At 52.2% G+C, this 18,796-nt stretch overlaps 1 protein-coding gene across 1 annotated transcript in view; it reads left to right on the top strand.

The window, feature by feature from the left end:
• The first annotated feature begins 13,371 nt into the window (after nucleotides 1–13,371).
• myt1b (myelin transcription factor 1b) overlaps nucleotides 13,372–18,796 on the top strand; it is a 49,601-nt gene continuing 44,176 nt past the window's right edge. Inside the window, exon 1 of the mRNA XM_084679117.1 lies at nucleotides 13,372–13,410. Within this exon, the coding sequence (XP_084535243.1) occupies nucleotides 13,372–13,410 (39 nt within the window). The remainder of the gene's footprint in view (nucleotides 13,411–18,796) is intronic.

Here is an 18,796-nt window from a genome sequence, read left to right as displayed (position 1 = left end):
TGCCAGGGCGGGCTTTATACGATGATGGACAGATGATCAACAGTAACGTAATCAACAACGTCACAAAAGAGCCCTTGGGTTGAATTTGTTTCCAACAAACAACATATTACGTTGCTCTGATTGGTTGTAGGTCTATCCAATTGAGCGAAGAGGCATTTGTTTTACGAGTTCGGTTTAAACACGCCCCATAGTCACAGCCCAACGGAGAGTTTTCAGACTCATATTCTGACTAGAATTATGAGTATGACAACGTCAGGATAATGATCTCTACCAATGTTTTTATATTTGTGTGTGTACACGTGTACATGCATGTGTCAACATGGTCTATGTGTGTGTGTATGTGTGTATATGGATTTGTGTGTGTGTGAGACATCATGACCCAGGTCAGTGTTGATACCAACCTCCCTGCTCTCACACACGGAGGGGGGAGGGAGGTGGAGGGGGGTGGAGGGGCGGAAGGGAGGTGGAGAGGGGTGCAGGGGGGGAAGGGAGGTGGAGGAGAGTGGAGTGGAGGGGGGGAAGGGAGGTGGAGGGGGTGCAGCGGGAGAAGGGAGGTGGAAGGGGGGAAGGTGGGTGGAGGGGGGTGCAGGGGGGGAAGGGAGGTGGAGGGTGCTGGAGGGGGGAAGGGAGGTGGAGGGGGGTGGAGGGCGAAAGGGAGGTGGAGGGGGGAAGGGAGGTGGAGGAAGGTGCAGGGGGGGACTGATGGGGTGGTGATGATATTGGAAATGTAGATGGAGTTTTGTTCGAATTGGATTGCACGCTTTGATGCAGAGACAGATTGTAAACTGTGATTTTATTAAATCCTTCATTAGGATTCATCAGTGAGATTGGATCAGAGAAAGGTCACACTGCAGATGTGTTCTCCCCTCCACCCCTCCACCCCTTCATCTCTCCATCCCTCCACCCCTCCACCCCTTCATCTCTCCATCCCTCCACCCCTCCATCTCTCCATCCCTCCACCCCTCCACCCCTTCATCTCTCCATCCCTCCACCCCTCCATCTCTCCATCCCTCCACCCCTCCACCCCTTCATCTCTCCATCCCTCCACCCCTCCATCCCTCCCAAGAATCCACCCCTCCACTCCTCCATCTTTTCACCCCTCCATTCCTCTCTCCCTCTACTCCATCCCTCCATCTCTGTCCAACCTTCCTGCCATCCCTCCCTCCACTCTCCACCCCTGTATCACTCCAACCCTCTCCTTCTCTCCTTCCATCAGTGTAGAACACTTTCCTGCACCGAAACAAATTTACTGTGAAAATAGAAATGATCATCAAAGTGCTGGTATAGAAACACAAGGTTGAAGTGACATTACCCCCCTACCCCCCCTCATCCTCCCCTACCTTACCCAGCCCCCCCCCCTGCTGCCCCCCACTGTCTCCCCCTTACCCCCTGGCAGCCCCATCTCTCCCTGTCCCCCCCTACCCCACCTAACTCCCCTGTCTCCCCCTACCCCACATAACCCCCTGTCTCCTCCCCCTCCACCCCCCTGTTTCCCCCTACCCACCTAAGCCCCTGTCTCCTCCCCCTCCACCCCCCTGTCTCCCCCTACCCACCTAACCCCCCTGTCTCCTCCCCCTCCACCCCCTGTCTCCCCCTCCCCCTCCACCCTCCTGTCTCCTCCCCCTCCACCCCCCTGTCTCCTCCCCCTCCACCCCCCTGTCTCCTCCCCCTCCACCCCCCTGTCTCCCCCTACCCACCTAACCCCCCTGTCTCCTCCCCATCCACCCCCCTGTCTCCTCCCCCTCCACCCTCCTGTCTCCTCCCCCTCCACCCCCCTGTCTCCCCCTCCCCCTCCACCCCCCTGTCTCCTCCCCCTCCACCCTCCACCCTCCTGTCTCCTCCCCCTCCACCCCCCTGTCTCCTCCCCCTCCACCCCCCTGTCTCCTCCCCCTCCACCCCCCTGTCTCCCCCTACCCACCTAACCCCCCTGTCTCCTCCCCCTCCACCCCCCTGTCTCCTCCCCCTCCACCCTCCTGTCTCCTCCCCCTCCACCCCCCTGTCTCCCCCTCCCCCTCCACCCCCCTGTCTCCTCCCCCTCCACCCTCCACCCTCCTGTCTCCTCCCCCTCCACCCCCCTGTCTCCTCCCCCTCCACCCCCCTGTCTAACCCCACATAACCCCCTGTCTCCTCCCCCTCCACCCCCCTGTCTCCCCCTACCCACCTAACCCCCCTGTCTCCTCCCCCTCCACCCCTCTGTCTCCCCCTACCCACCCAACCCCCCTGTCTCCTCCCCCTCCACCCCCCTGTCTCCCCCTACCCACCTAACCCCCCTGTCTCCTCCCCCTCCACCCCCTGTCTCCCCCTCCACCCTCCTGTCTCCTCCCCCTCCACCCCACTGTCTCCTCCCCCTCCACCCCCCTGTCTCCTCCCCCTCCACCCCCCTGTCTCCCCCTACCCACCTAACCCCCCTGTCTCCTCCCCCTCCACCCCCTGTCTCCTCCCCCTCCACCCTCCTGTCTCCTCCCCCTCCACCCCCCTGTCTCCCCCTCCCCCTCCACCCCCCTGTCTCCTCCCCCTCAACCCTCCTGTCTCCTCCCCCTCCACCCCCCTGTCTCCTCCCCCTCCACCCCCCTGTCTCCTCCCCCTCCACCCCCCTGTCTCCTCCCCCTCCACCCTCCTGTCTCCTCCCCCTCCACCCCCCTGTCTCCTCCCCCTCCACCCTCCTGTCTCCTCCCCCTCCACCCCCCTGTCTCCTCCCCCTCCACCCCCCTGTCTCCCCCTACCCACCTAACCCCCCTGTCTCCTCCCCCTCCACCCCCCTGTCTCCCCCTCCACCCTCCTGTCTCCTCCCCCTCCACCCCCCTGTCTCCTCCCCCTCCACCCCCTTGTCTCCTCCCCCTCCACCCCTGTCTCCTCCCCGTCCACCCCCCTGTCTCCTCCCCCTCCACCCCCCTGTCTCCTCCCCCTCCACCCCCCTGTCTCCTCCCCCTCCACCCCCCTGTCTCCTCCCCCTCCACCCCTGTCTCCCCCAGCCTGGTGCCGTCAGATGGCCACAGATCATCTCTGTTCTGCTGCTGGGAGGATGCTTCCTGCATACTGGGCAGACACTGCCAGGTGGAGAGAGGGAGGAGAGGAGAGGAGAGAGGGAGGAGAGGAGAGAGGGAGGAGAGGAGAGAGGGAGGAGAGATGGAGTAGAGGGAGGAGAGGAGAGAGGGAGGAGAGGAGAGAGGGAGGAGAGGAGAGAGGGAGGAGAGGAGAGAGGGAGGAGAGATGGAGTAGAGGGAGGAGAGGAGAGAGGGAGGAGAGGAGAGAGGGATGAGAGGAGAGGAGAGAGGGAGGAGAGATGGAGTAGAGGGAGGAGAGGACAGAGGGAGGAGAGGAGAGAGGGTGGAGAGGAGAGGAGAGAGGGAGGAGAGGAGAGAGGGAGGAGAGGAAAGGAGAGAGGGAGTAGGGGAGAGGAGAGATGGAGGAGAGGAGAGAGGGAGGGAGGGAGGGAGGGAGGGAGGGAGGGAGGGAGGGAGGGAGGGAGGGAGGGAGGGAGGGAGGGAGGGAGGGAGGGAGGGAGGGAGGGAGAGGAGAGAGGGAGGAGAGGAGAGAGGGAGGAGAGGAGAGAGGGAGGGAGGAGAGATGGAGTAGAGGGAGGAGAGGAGAGGAGAGAGGGAGGAGAGGAGAGAGGGAGGAGAGGAGAGAGGGAGGAGAGATGGAGTAGAGGGAGGAGAGGACAGAGGGAGGAGAGGAGAGAGGGAGGAGAGATGGAGTAGAGGGAGGAGAGGACAGAGGGAGGAGAGGAGAGAGGGAGGAGAGGAGAGATGGAGTAGAGGAGAGAGGGAGGAGAGGAGAGAGGGAGGAGAGATGGAGTAGAGGGAGGAGAGGACAGAGGGAGGAGAGGAGAGAGGGAGGAGAGGAGAGGAGAGAGGGAGGAGAGGAGAGAGGGAGGAGAGAAGGAGTAGAGGGAGGAGAGGACAGAGGGAGGAGAGGAGAGAGGGAGGAGAGGAGAGATGGAGTAGAGGAGAGAGGGAGGAGAGGAGAGAGGGAGGAGAGATGGAGTAGAGGGAGGAGAGGACAGAGGGAGGAGAGGAGAGAGGGAGGAGAGGAGAGGAGAGAGGGAGGAGAGGAGAGAGGGAGGAGAGAAGGAGTAGAGGGAGGAGAGGACAGAGGGAGGAGAGGAGAGAGGGTGGAGAGGAGAGGAGAGAGGGAGGAGAGGAGAGAGGGAGGAGAGGAAAGGAGAGAGGGAGTAGGGGAGAGGAGAGATGGAGGAGAGGAGAGAGGGAGGGAGGGAGGGAGGGAGGGAGGGAGGGAGGAGAGGAGAGGAGAGGAGAGGAGAGGAGAGGAGAGGAGAGGAGAGGAGAGAGGGAGGAGAGGGAGAGGGGAGGGAGCAGGAGAGAGGGAGGAGAGGATAGAGGGAGGAGAGGAGAGAGGGAGGAGAGGGAGAGAGAAGGGAGGGAGGAGAGGGAGAGAGGAGGGAGGGAGCAGGAGAGAGGGAGGAGTGATTTGCTGTATATGGACGTTAGTGGGAGTTGGATCTGAAATTGAGAGGAAAATTGTGTGACCATATGTCAAGTTCTACACAGAGACTGTGTTATGTAGCGCGTATACTTAGGATATGTACTCTGTCTTTTTGGGCGTGTGTGCATATGTGTGTGTTTGTGCCAGTGTGTGTGTCTGTGTCTGTGCCCGTGTGTGTGTCTTTCACAAAATTTGCATTGTCATTTCTGGCAGATATAACAATATGAGTCCAACGTGATGTTTATATTACATAAAGCTCCCAAAATGAATTGCCACTAAAATTCATTCAAAAAATCTTGCGCGCTCACTACGTTCTCTCTGTCTGTGTCTCTCTTACGAACCCTCCAGCCAGCCAGTCAGCCAGCCTCCCTGCAAGGTGTGTGTGTGTGGAGGGGGAGTGTGTGTGTGTGTGTGTGAAGGGGGAGTGTGTGTGTATGTGTGGAGGGGGAGTGTGTGTGTGCGTGTTTGGAGAGTGTGTGTCCCAGTGACCTGCATCTGACTCCTGCTCAGGTCTACTGCTTTCAGGACTCCAATGCAGCTTGTACACACACACACACATTTACACACATACACACTCTCCCTCTCTCTGTCACACACACAAATAAATACAAGCACACACAATCTCTCTCTTTCTCTCTCTCTCCTTCACACACACAGAGTGCTGAGGGAGGATGTGACATATTTGTGTTTGTGTTTAATATGTGGAATTAATTTTTCAAGTGTGTATACATTGGAGTGTGTGCGTGTATGTGTGTGTGTGAGTGTGTGTATGTGTGAGTGTGTGTGTGAGTGTGTGTGTCTGCTAGCCCTCCTTCTGCCCCACTGAATGTTTTGAGAGACGCCTCCTTTATCACCCTAAAGGCAGTCTGGAGACACACACTCTTTCTCTCTCTTTCACACACACACACACACATTTTCTCAAAACCAGGCAGACAGACAGACGGACAGACGGACAGACAAGCAGGCAGACAGACAGGCAGAAAGGCAGGCAGGTAGACAGGGAGACAGACAGACAGACAGGGGGCTCTCTGGGGTCCTCCACCTCTCTCTCTCTGGGGTCCTCCACCTCTCTCTCTCTGGGGTCCTCCATCTCTCTCTCTCTCTGGGGTCCTCCATCTCTCTCTCTCTCTGGGGTCCTCCATCTCTCTCTCTCTCTGGGGTCCTCCATCTCTCTCTCTCTGGGGTCCTCCATCTCTCTCTCTCTCTGGGGTCCTCCATCTCTCTCTCTCTCTGGGGTCCTCCATCTCTCTCTCTGGGGTCCTCCATCTCTCTCTCTCTCTGGGGTCCTCCATCTCTCTCTCTCTCTGGGGTCCTCCACCTCTCTCTCTCTCTCTGGGGTCCTCCATCTCTCTCTCTCTCTGGGGTCCTCCATCTCTCTCTCTCTCTGGGGTCCTCCATCTCTCTCTCTCTGGGGTCCTCCACCTCTCTCTCTGGGGTCCTCCATCTCTCTCTCTCTGGGGTTCTCCATCTCTCTCTCTGGGTCGGAGTTCCCTTGTGTTCTCTGAATGTCTAGGTTGGTTATAGGAGCTGATCTGTGAAGCCCTCTGTGGCACTGATTGTACTAAAGTGATTTTATTTTATTTGACAAAACAGCAGAATAGCAAATAGCTGTTTGACAGGCAGGCAGGCCCATACACACACACACACCACCATGGACAAGGAGTTTACTGTGACCCACATTTAGCAGACAGATTGCCCGCCCCCCTGTGTGCCCCCCTAAATTCCCTCTAAGCTCCCGCCTGTGCGGGAGGACCCGCGCACTAGATTTTCCAGACCGCGCACAAAATAAAATCTATATTTTGTTTTTTCTAAAATTATTTTATAAAAACAAAAAATGTTCAGTTGATCGGCGACATGCGGCAAAGCCCACTTAAAGCAAGTTTTTAACAAAGAACGACCCTGGCGCTCTGCTCAAGCTTTGACTTGCAACAAAAATCAGAAACGTTGCCTTTATAGGCGAAGAGCGCAGGTTTGCGTAGGGTCCATAGGGACTAGTTACGACCAAAGTTTGGGAAAGATACAATTGTCCGCACCAATATTTTGTTAATTTTCGAAAAACATATTTTGCACAATATATTTGCAAAACTCATTCGTATTATTATCTTTACTATATTCGTCGGCCATAAAAGTGAAAAATACATTTCCAAGTTAACCAATGCGCCCTCGAGCCTGCGAGACAAGATGATGTAATTTAATTGGCTGAAGTGGCAGGCAGAGTCAGAAACACTTCGTGAATCGTGACTTGCAGAAAGAGAGCTGGCAGTACGCCAGGAATTAATAAAGCCTCATATTAGTATTTCGTTTGGTCTCAGCATTGATATTGTTGACCCTTGTGTGCTTTATAGATGAGAGATATCAGAAGTTTTTTCACCACCCAGAGAGTAAGTAGCTATCAAGAAGGTCCTTGTTAGATCAGCTACCTATTAGGAAAACTACACACAGTGCAAACCTGCTGGTCTTTTATCAACACCTATTCTACAATGGAAACATGTTTTGAAAGTTGTTAATGTAGTGTAGCATGTAACTTTTTTCTTGTATTAAATCTATCCCTAGCGTCTGCTATCTTTCGACCAGTGTGTTAGCAGCAGCTGGTCCTGTTGAAGTCAGAAGGATAAAGCTAACCTACCCACATAATGGGACCGTGCTAGTTTAGCCTAGTACCAGCAGACTAGCAACTCAAAAGTGATATTAACTGGTAATAAGAAGGCCTATATGATCCTGGATAGTAATATGCCTATCCCTGTACTCTCGATCTATGTCTGGAGTCAACTAAGCATGGTTAGCGTCTGTATTAAATTGATAAATTACTGTGCAGGAAAAACGGCACCCTGAAGATACAGATGTAGAGCAGGTTGGTGATGAATCAGCATCAGGGGTTCAGGTGAGAAGTTGAATTGTCCATTTTGGTAAATACTGCATTAAATTGCAGTTTTATAAGGAATGTTTAGACAATGTTACCCATGAATGTTATCATTCACACTTATACTTGTAGCTAGATAGTAAAAAGGTGCTGTAAATTGGGATGCCCAAATGTATGCATCATATAAGATTTCATTGCTCAGAAGTCCAGTACAGATTATGTAGGCCTAGTACAGCTCTATAAAACCTGAACCAATTACCTACACATAAAAAATTGTCCCTACCAAAGCTGAGACCAAACCTGGGCGTAGGTTACAGGCAGCCAAAAAAGGGGCAATTTTACACTTAAACACAAATGGCTTTGATGAAATTGTTAAAACAGACACAAGCGATGGTCCAGGTAGGCTGATGAAGCCTTCTGAAATAATTAGCTACGAAAAAGCAAACAGAGTTCTCTGTAAACTTTGCTCAGAGTACTGAGGTTTGTGCTCAGACAGATTTCTATTTGCTCAGTGCGGAAAACAATTAAAGGGAACATTGCCCACAACTAAATATATAAATACATCAATAAAATAAACTACACCAGAGTAGAGATTTGATAAACTAGACCAGAATAGAGATGTTATAAACTAGACCAGAGTAGAGATAATAATAGGTAGACAGTTCCTCAGTCCAGATGCTATAAATTAAGAAAATAAGATGACATGAATTAAGATAATAATATGCTTTAAAGTAAGATAATAATATGCTTTAAAGTAAGGTAATAATATGCTTTAAAGTAAGGTAATAATATGCTTTAAAGTAAGATAATAAGATAGTGTAAAGTAAGATAATAAGATGGCATAAAGGAAGATAATAAGATAGTGTAAAGTAAGATAGTAAGATAGTGTAAAGGAAGATAATAAGATAGTGTAAAGTAAGATAATAAGATGCTATAAAGGAAGATAATAAGATGCTGTAAAGTAAGATAATAAGATAGTGTAAAGTAAGATAATAAGATAGTGTAAAGTAAGATAATAAGATAGTGTAAAGTAAGATAATAAGATAGTGTAAAGTAAGATAATAAGATAGTGTAAAGTAAGATAATAAGATGATGTAAAGACAGATGAAAGATGCCATGCTAAAGGAGCAGGTGCTCATTAGTTCGTCTCTCCAGAGTTCATGGGAAGAATCCTCCCCTGATAGAGAGACAAGGCTCCCTTCTCCTCCTCCTCTCTCCTCCTCCTCCTGTGCCTCTCCTTTCTTCCTCCAGCCTGTCTGTGTGTGTGTGTGTGGGGGGGGTGGTCTGTGTAGTTAGCTGTTGGGGTGGGTGGGGTGTCCAGGTGACGAGAGCTGTGTGTGTGTGTGTGTGGGACCTTCTTCCTGAATTAGAGTGAGCAGTCTTGTTTGGGTTCAGACCGGCCCAACCTCTCCCCCCACCCGTCGCCTCACCATTCACTAGGAGAGGAAGTTATCTTTTGTGTTTGACTTTGAGTGCCTGTGTTGTGTTCTGTGGTGGAGGGGGGGGTCAACAGGCATAATGGCTTGCTTGTGGTACAGTTGCCTGGGTTGTGGTGGAAGGGTGAGAAGGAAAGAGGGGGAATCCAACCACACCCCTCCTCCTCTCCACTCCTCTCTTCCCTCCTCCACTCTCCTCCTCTCTCCTCCTCTCCTCCCTCCTCCAGGTCCTTCTTTCTTCTTTCCTCCTCTCTCCTCTTCTCCTCTTCTCCACTCTCCTCCTCTCCTCTCCTCCACTCTCCTCTCCTCCTCTCCTCTCTCCTCTTCTCTCCCCTCTCCTCTCCTCTGCTTTCCTCTCTCCTCTCTCCTCTCTCCTCTCTCCTCTGTCCTCTCTCCTCGTTCCTCCTCTCTCCTCTCCTCTCCTCCACTCTCCTCTCCTCCTCTCTCCTCTTCTCTCCCCTCTCCTCTCCTTTCCTCTCTCCTCTCTCCTCTCTCTCCTCTCCTCTCCTCCAGGTCCTTTCTCCTCCAGGTCCTCTTTCCTCTCTCCTCTTTCCTCTCTCCTCTCTCCTCTGTCCTCTCTCCTCGTTCCTCCTCTCTCCTCTCCTCTCCTCCACTCTCCTTTCCTCCTCTCTCCTCTCTCCTCTCTCTCCTCTCCTCTTCTCCAGGTCCTCTCTCCTCTCCCCTCCAGGTCCTCCTGTATCTAAGATCCAGCAGAGAGTCCCTGCAGCTCTTCTTACAGACTGATAGTGACCTCAACAGCTGGGAGAGTATCTTTCCAGAACACAGCCCCGGTGAGAATGTGTGTGTATGTGTGTGTGTGTGTGTGTGTGTGTGAAGAGGAAGAACTATGTCTTCCTTCAGTCAACAGCCACCTGCAGCCCCCAATAAGTCAAAACAGTGAGACACACGTATACACACGTTAAACACACACACAAAGACAAACACACATTCACATCCACACAGACACACAGACACACAAACATGCACACACACTTACATACACAAACATGCACACACACTCATACACTACATACATCTGACTCAGAGATAAATTGAGCACAAGACAAGTAAGATAGCCGGAGGGGGGGGGGGGGGGTTGAGGTGAGGGGCTGGGGAGGCAAAGCCTTGGCCATTTGCATGTAAATAGCCCCTCAGAATCCATCTCTCGAGATGAATAGACTGCCTGTCTGTCTGCTAGTACACGCCCCTCTATCAGTTCAAGCTAGAGGCTGGTATATCACCTCTATCAGTAGAGGCTGGTAGATAGCCCCTCTATCAGTAGAGGCAGGTAGATAGCCCCTCTATCAGTAGAGGCTGGTATATCACCTCTATCAGTAGAGGCTGGCATATCACCTATATCAGTAGAGGCTGGTAGATAGCCCCTCTATCAGTAGAGGCTGGTATATCACCTCTATCAGTAGAGGCTGGTAGATAGCCCCTCCATCAGTAGAGGCTGGTAGATAGCCCCTCTATCAGTAGAGGCTGGTAGATAGCCCCTCTATCAGTAGAGGCTGGTATATCACCTCTATCAGTAGAGGCTGGTAGATAGCCCCTCTATCAGTAGAGGCTGGTATATCACCTCTATCAGTAGAGGCTGGTAGATAGCCCCTCTATCAGTAGAGGCTGGTATATCACCTCTATCAGTAGAGGCTGGTAGATAGCCCCTCTATCAGTAGAGGCTGGTATATCACCTCTATCAGTAGAGGCTGGTAGATAGCCCCTCTATCAGTAGAGGCTGGTATATCACCTCTATCAGTAGAGGCTGGTAGATAGCCCCTCTATCAGTAGAGGCTGGTATATCACCTCTATCAGTAGAGGCTGGTAGATAGCCCCTCTATCAGTAGAGGCTGGTAGATAGCCCCTCTATCAGTAGAGGCTGGTAGATAGCCCCTCTATCAGTAGAGGCTGGTATATCACCTCTATCAGTAGAGGCTGGTAGATAGCCCCTCTATCAGTAGAGGCTGGTATATCACCTCTATCAGTAGAGGCTGGTATATCACCTCTATCAGTAGAGGCTGGTAGATAGCCCCTCTATCAGTAGAGGCTGGTATATCACCTCTATCAGTAGAGGCTGGTAGATAGCCCCTCTATCAGTAGAGGCTGGTATATCTCCTCCCCCATATTTCCCCAGTGTGTTGTTACAGTGCACTACCAGGATATGTATACTGCTGCTTGTTAAAATGCATAGGCAGGGAAAGAGGATGGGGGGGTAGAATAGAGAGAGAGGGAGAGAGTGATGGAGAGTAGGGGGGAGGGAGGGAGGGAGAGAGTGATGGAGAGTAGGGGGGAGGGAGGGAGGGAGATAGAAGGAAGAGAGAGGGAGAGAGTGGGAGAGAGAGAGAGAGAGGGAGGGGAGAGAGAGGGAGGGAGACAGAGAGAGAGAGGGAGAGAGAGGGAGGGAGACAGAGAGAGAGAGAGGGAGGGAGACAGAGAGAGGGAGAGAGAGAGAGAGAGAGAGAGAGAGAGAGAGAGAGAGAGGGGAGAGAGAGGGAGGGAGGGAGACAGAGAGAGAGGGAGGGAGGGAGACAGAGAGAGAGAGAGGGAGGGAGAGGGAGGGAGACAGAGAGAGAGAGAGGGAGGGAGAGGGAGGGAGACAGAGAGAGAGGGAGAGGGAGGGAGACAGAGAGAGGGAGAGTATGAGAGAGTGTGTGGCAGGCACAGGGGGTCATCTTCATGTGAATAAGTGTGTGTTTACTCATATGAGTGTGTGTGTTTGTGTGGTGTCTTTGACTGGTGTATGACCTTTGTAGTGTTTGTATGTGTGAGTGTGTGTGAGTGGGTGGGTGTGTGAGTGTGTGTGAGTTTGTGTGTGTGTGAGTCACCAAAGCTCTCTGTATTGATCTGTATCTATTCCTACTACATCTGTTTCCTTTTTCGTCAAAGCGCTCCTCCCCCTCCACACAGAAACTCTACATAAAAATACTTGTTTCAGTTCACTGCTCTCTGTTCAAAGAAGCAAGGAATCCCTTTGCTCTCTCCTCACCTCTCTCTCCTCACCCCTCACCTCCCCTCACCTCTCCTCACCTCTCTCCCCTCACCCCTCTCTCCTCACCCCTCACCTCTCCTCACCCCTCTCCCCTCACCCCTCTCTCCTCACCTCTCTCCCCTCACCTCTCTCCCCTCACCCCTCTCTCCTCACCTCTCTCCCCTCACCTCTCTCCCCTCACCCCTCTCTCCTCACCCCTCACCTCTCCTCACCCCTCTCCCCTCACCCCTCTCTCCTCACCTCTCTCCCCTCACCCCTCTCTCCTCACCTCTCCTCACCCCTCTCCCCTCACCCCTCTCTCCTCACCTCTCTCCCCTCACCTCTCTCCCCTCACCCCTCTCTCCTCACCCCTCTCTCCTCACCTCTCTCCCCTCACCCCTCTCTCCTCACCTCTCTCCCCTCACCCCTCTCCCCTCACCTCTCTCCCCTCACCCCTCTCTCCTCACCTCTCTCCCCTCACCCCTCTCTCCTCACCTCTCTCCCCTCACCCCTCTCTATTCACCTCTCTCCCCTCACCCCTCTCTCCTCACCTCTCTCCCCTCACCCCTCTCTCCTCACCTCTCTCCCCTCACCCCTCTCTCCTCACCTCTCTCCCCTCACCCCTCTCTCCTCACCTCTCTCCCCTCACCCCACTCTCCTCCCCGGAGAGGTAAGGAGAGTGAGGAGAGGCTGGGAGAAAGAATAGGAGAAGAGGAGAGGAGAAGAGGAGGGAAGGAGAGGAGGGAAGGAGAGGAGGGAAGGAAAGGAGAGGAGAAGAGGAGGGAAGGAGAGGAGGGAAGGAGAGGAGGGAAGGAGAGTGAGGAGAGGCTGGGAGAAAGAATAGGAGAAGAGGAGAGGAGAAGAGGAGGGAAGGAGAGGAGGGAAGGAGAGGAGGGAAGGAAAGGAGAGGAGAAGAGGAGGGAAGGACAGGAGGGAAGGAGAGGAGGGAAGGAGAGGAGAGGAGAGGAGGAGGGAAGGAGAGGAGGGAAGGAGAGAAGGGAAGGAGAGGAGGGAAGGAGAGGAGAGGAGAAGAGGAGGGAAGGAGAGGAGAGGAGAGGAGAGGAGGAGGGAAGGAGAGGAGGGAAGGAGAGGAGGGAAGGAGAGGAGGGAAGGAGAGGAGAGGAGAAGAGGAGGGAAGGAGAGGAGGGAAGGAGAGGAGGGAAGGAAAGGAGAGGTAGGGAGAGGATAGAGGAGGGGAGAGAGGAGGGGAGAGAGGAGGTAGCGATGAAGAAGGGGAGGAGAGAGGGGGGATGGGGGAGAGAGCTAAAGGGGAGAGGAGAGAGGTAGGAGGCAAGGAAAGTGACTTGTTAATATTGATTTCCAGGATGTTCAGACATGTGTAGTTGTAGTTGAAGCAGGAAAATGAAGGTGTGTTTCCAGTATTGTCATGTTTGCAGCATGTGTAAGTGAATGGTTTACTTTCTCAGTAGGGGCCAGCAGTTAGGCCAGGAGTAGAGGCCAGCAATAGAGCCCAGTAAAGGTCAGGAGTAGAGGCCAGTAGAGGTTAGGAGTAGAGGTCAGTAGAGGTCAACAGTAGAGGTCAGTAGAGGTCAACAGTAGAGGTCAGTAGAGGTAAAGAGTAGAGGTCAGTAGTAGAGGTCAGTAGAGGTAAAGAGTAGAGGTCAGTAGAGGTTAGGAGTAGAGGCCAGTAGATGTCCGGAGTAATGGCCCGGAGTAGAGGCCAGCAGAGGTCAGGAGCAGAGGTCAGGAGTAGAGGCCAGCAGTAGAGGTCAGGAATAGATGTCAGAAACAGAGGCCAGTAGAGGTCAGGAGTAAAGGTCAGCAGTAGAGGCCAGTAGACTCAGGGGCTCTTCATACATTTACATTTAGTCATTTAACAGATGCTCTTATCCAGACTTACAGTAAGTACAGGGACATTCCCCCCGAGGCAAGTAGGGTGAAGTGCCTTGCCCAAGGACACAACGTCATTTTGCACAGCCGGGAATCGAACTGGAAACCTTCTGATTTCTAGCCCCATTCCCTAACCGCTCAGCCACCTGACTCACTCTCTAAGAAGGATTAGAGTTTTAGGGCTGCATGTTTAATAGACACCCAACCAAGGCACTGCCTCATGTGAAATTCATCTTTAATCTTCCTGAATTATAAATGCTGTGAGGAGAGACGTGTGCTTCCTCACTGCCCCTCTGCACTGGTGCAGTCATGTTGACCGTGCTGCTGCTTGCTGGATTCACTCACAGCATCCACCTCTCACACACCCCCACAGGAGTACTCAATACACACACACACACACACACACAGGAGTTCTCAATACACACACACACACACACACACACAGGAGTTCTCAATACTCATACACACACACACACTCGGCCTATATCAATAAAATGTTTCAATTGATTTGGCTAGTTCCACACATCCCAACCTTTCATACCAGAAGATGGCGTACGGCCAAAACTTGAAAAGTACCTACGCACAGAAATATTCACATGCTTAAAACCGGTCGTACGCCAGGTCCTGTGCACCTTTCCTTTATAAATCACAATCAACCTGAGATTGACCGCACGTGAAGGAGCCACTGACCCCGCCTTGCCTCCTCCCATAAATGAATATGCAGATGGACTATAAATACGCTCCTGAGGTCATTTCTTTGTCTGAATTACTGTATTTCTTCAAATAAACGCCACCCTCAAATAAATGCCGCGCCAAAAATGAACGTTAAACTCTGCTGCGTTTATTCGAAGAAATACGGTGACTGTGAGAACGAGGTTCTGACAACCGAGTGTGGAGGCGAGAAAATGTGTCCTGTTTGGCGGCCTGTCATCAGGTATTAGCGACAAAAGAAAGTCGGCGGAGTGGAAAACTGTCATTATTTGCGCCCTTTCTTGTTTTTAACCTGTATCACTTTAACATTTAGCTAAATGTAAAGTACATTACAAATAATGTATCATTGTATCAATCATTATTATTATTAAAGGGCCATAAATGCTGTGGGTTCAGTGAACCGGACCATGGCAGAAATTAAGAAGAAATGGTCCGATGTAAAACTTTAAATGAAGAAACAAACGCATCCTAACAGCATGGCAGCTATAGGGTTAGCGTGACATGCATTTCCTGAGTGATTTTGTCGTTTGTTTGACACCCTCAAGTTTAACAGAAGTTATTAAGTGGTGGCGGATTAAACAGAAGGCTATAGGCCCCTATAGCATTTCCCGTTTTGGGTTTTGATGTGATCGTCCTCATTAATGATCAATCTTTTATTTTTATGTTTTTTGAATAGTCAACTTCATAAACGTAGTTGTGGAAACTTTATTCTGTAATATTTGGTGAGTTTCGGCCCTTTTCAGTTCGAATTTGCCACGTTAAAGAGCCAGACAAGACTTTAAGGACGGTCCGCACATTCTCACGTTAAGTAAATCTTTATACATCACAAAGTGTGCGTGAAAACCAGCGTATGCAAGCTTTTTGTGCATACGCAACGTTTATACATGAGGCCCTTGGAGAATCCGCAAAGAAACTGAGCTCGCCTTTTTATAGTTTAAAATTGCTGTCAATCAAAAGGAGATGCAGTCTTTCGACAGACCCTCCAATCATCACGTGGAAGCCCAGCGTCCAGGCCAGCCCACTCCTCCATTCACCCCCAGAGACGCTGAAATATATGTAGCTGATTCTGAACAAACATGTCTTGATGAATGTGTTCTAACGCATTTAAAATGTTAACACAATCGTAAATATTTGACCATTCATTTTTTTGACATTTTAGGGGAAGCCAAGCTTTCTTGCAGTCTTAAAGAAATCACCACTGATACACACTCACTTGTGTGTATGTGTGTGTGCTGTGTTCATGCATGCGTGTGTATGTGTGTGTACATATTGTGATGTGTGTGTATGTGTGTGTACATACTGTGATGTGTGTGTGGTCTGTGTTTACACCTCTGCTGGGCCAGTACTCTCCCACAGACTGCATTCATCTGGGTATTTTTCAGATACAAAAAGATGCTTTACATTTCAAATAGGATTCTTAAGCAGGTTCAAAGGAGAGGAGATTCACACCCTCATTCACCCTCCCTCCCTTTCTCCTAACCCTTTTTTCTGTCTCCATCTCTTTCTGTCTTGCTCTCTTTTTCCATTCCTTTCCATTCTTTATCTCTCTTCCTCCCTCTCTCCTTGGTATCACCTCCTCTCTCTCTCTCCTCTCTCTCCTCTCTCTTCTCTCCTCTCTCTCCTCTCTCTCCTCTCTCTCCTCTCTCTCCTCTCTCTCCTCTCTCTCCTCTCCCTCCTCTCTTCTTCTCTCCTCTCTTCTTCTCTCTCCTCTCTCTCTCTCTCCTCTCTCCCTTCTCTCCTCTCTCTTTCTTCTCTCCTCTCCCTCTTCTCCCTCTTCTCTCTCCTCTCTTTCTTCTCTCTCCTCTCTCTCCTCTCTTCTCTCCTCTCTCTCCTCTCTCTCTTCTCTCCTCTCTCTCCTCTCTCCCTTCCTCTTCTCATGACAACCTTTCCAGTGGAATCTCAGCCCATGAGCATGTTGTCATGTTGCTACGCTACCTGAATGTCAAGAAGAATGTCAAAACGATGACTGTATGTGTATCTATATGTGTGTGTACCTATATGTGTGTGTGGGGTGTGAATGTGTTTGTGGTGTGTGTGTGTGTGGCTTTTTACATGCAACTGGAAGATAGATGGATAGACAGACAGATAGATAGACCACCTCATCCCTCCCCCTCATCCCCTCCAACCCCACCCTCCACCTCACCCCTCCACCACACCCATTCACCTTATCCATCCTCCTCATCCCTCCCCTCCTCATCCTTCCTCCTCATCCCTCCCCTCCTCATCCATCCTCCTCATCCATCCTCCTCATTCCTCCCTTCCTCATCCCTCCCCTCCTCATCCATCCTCCTCATCCCTCCCCTCCTCATCCATCCCCCTCATCCTTTCCCTCCTCATCCCTCCCCTCCTCATCCCTCCCCTCCTCATCCATCCCCCTCATCCTTTCCCTCCTCATCCCTCCCCTCCTCATCCATCCTCCTCATCCATCCTCCTCATCCATCATCCTCATCCCTCCCCTCCTCATCCATCCTCCTCATCCTTCCTCCTCATCCCTCCCCTCCTCATCCATCCTCCTCATCCTTCCTCCTCATTCCTCCCTTCCTCATCCCTCCCCTCCTCATCCATCCTCCTCATCCCTCCCCTCCTCATCCATCCTCCTCATCCATCATCCTCATCCCTCCCCTCCTCATCCATCCTCCTCATCCTTCCTCCTCATCCCTCCCCTCCTCATCCATCCTCCTCATCCTTCCTCCTCATTCCTCCCTTCCTCATCCCTCCCCTCCTCATCCATCCTCCTCATCCATCATCCTCATCCCTCCCCTCCTCATCCATCCTCCTCATCCCTCCCCTCCTCCTCCCTCCCCTCCTCATCCCTCCCCACCTCATCCCTCCACATCTCTCTGACCGATTCGATTATTACAGCCTTCTCTTCTTCATGGACAAAATGAGAAATTCGTTTTCCTTCTTGTCTGGGTGTAAATGTTGTTGTTGTCAGGGTTGCATCAACGCTCCCAATCTCATTTTCTGCTCTGAATGATGGTTTAATGAGCGTGTGTGTTTGGAGAGAAGCGTGATGCGTAATAGGCAGGTTGTGAGTGGATCGGGCATGCCTCTTATTAATGCTCTTATTAATGAGATCTGAACACCCCCTGCAGGACAACACACACTGTTTACACACGCTGTCCTGTGACTCACTGATTTAATACATTTGGATATTAGACCAGGATCAAAACTAGACCAGACCAGGACCAGACCAGGGCCGGACCAGGGCCAGACTAGGACCAGACCAGACCAGGGCCAGACCAGGACCAGACCAGACCAGGACCAGGACCAGACCAGACCAGACCAGACCAGGGCCAGACCAGGACCAGACCAGACCAGGACCAGGACCAGGACCAGACCAGGACCAGACCAGGACCAGACCAGGACTAGACCAGGACCAGATCAGACCAGGACCAGACCAGACCAGACCAGGACCAGGACCAGGACCAGGACCAGGACCAGGACCAGGACCAGGACCAAGACCAGACCAGGACCAGACCAGACCAGGACCAAGACCAGACCAGGACCAGACCAGGACAAGACCAGGACCAGACCAGGACCAGACCAGGACCAGACCAGACCAGGACCAGGACCAGGACCAGGACCAGGACCAGGACCAGGACCAGACCAGGACCAGACCAGGGCCAGACCAGGACCAGACCAGGACCAGGACCAGACCAGGACCAGACCAGGACCAGGACCAGACCAGGACCAGACCAGGGCCAGACCAGGACCAGACCAGGACCAAGACCAGACCAGGACCAGACCAGACCAGGACCAGGACCAGGACCAGGACCAGGACCAGGACCAGACCAGGACCAGACCAGACCAGACCAGGACCAGGACCAGGACCAGGACCAGGACCAGGACCAGACCAGACCAGGACCAGACCAGACCAGACCAGACCAGGACCAGGACCAGGACCAGGACCAGGACCAGACCAGGACCAGACCAGGACAAGACCAGGACCAGACCAGGACCAGACCAGGACCAGACCAGGACCAGGGCCCAGGCAGAGGTCTCTCTGAGAGGTGTGTGGACACAGCTGATCTCTCCTGCTCAGCATGCAGGGAGACTGCAGGGAGACGGCAGGCTGAGTGGATCACTCTGATATATGATCAGTACATCAAGTATGACACACTAACTAACCCTAACCACATACAGTATCACCACACACACACCACACACACTCACACCACACAAACCACACTCACACACACCACACACACACACACACGGTATTGCCAGTTAGCCACTCAAGCCCTCTTGCCTGGAGGAAATACATGAAGGTCAGTGTGTGTGTGTGTGTGTGTGTATGGTGTGTAAGTGTGTATGGTGTGTGTGTGTGTCAGTGTACAGTTTAAAATGTATGTTTAATGGGTAAGTCTCTTCTCACCTGTCAGCTCCCATTAGACTGCAGGACAACTGACCTTGCTGCTCCTCAGTGGGGCCTGTGTGTGTGTGCTTGTATGGTATGTCTGTTTGTGTGTGTGTGTGTGTGTGTGAAATTGGGCCAGGCCAACTGCCGCCTCTCATTACTCGCCT

The sequence above is a fragment of the Hypomesus nipponensis genome, chromosome 18 (assembly GCF_054491055.1).
Source record: "Hypomesus nipponensis isolate SF chromosome 18, ASM5449105v1, whole genome shotgun sequence".
Taxonomy (NCBI): Eukaryota; Metazoa; Chordata; class Actinopteri; order Osmeriformes; family Osmeridae; genus Hypomesus; species Hypomesus nipponensis.
Note: the sequence above shows the minus strand (reverse complement) of the source record. Positions and strands in the feature narration are given on the sequence as shown.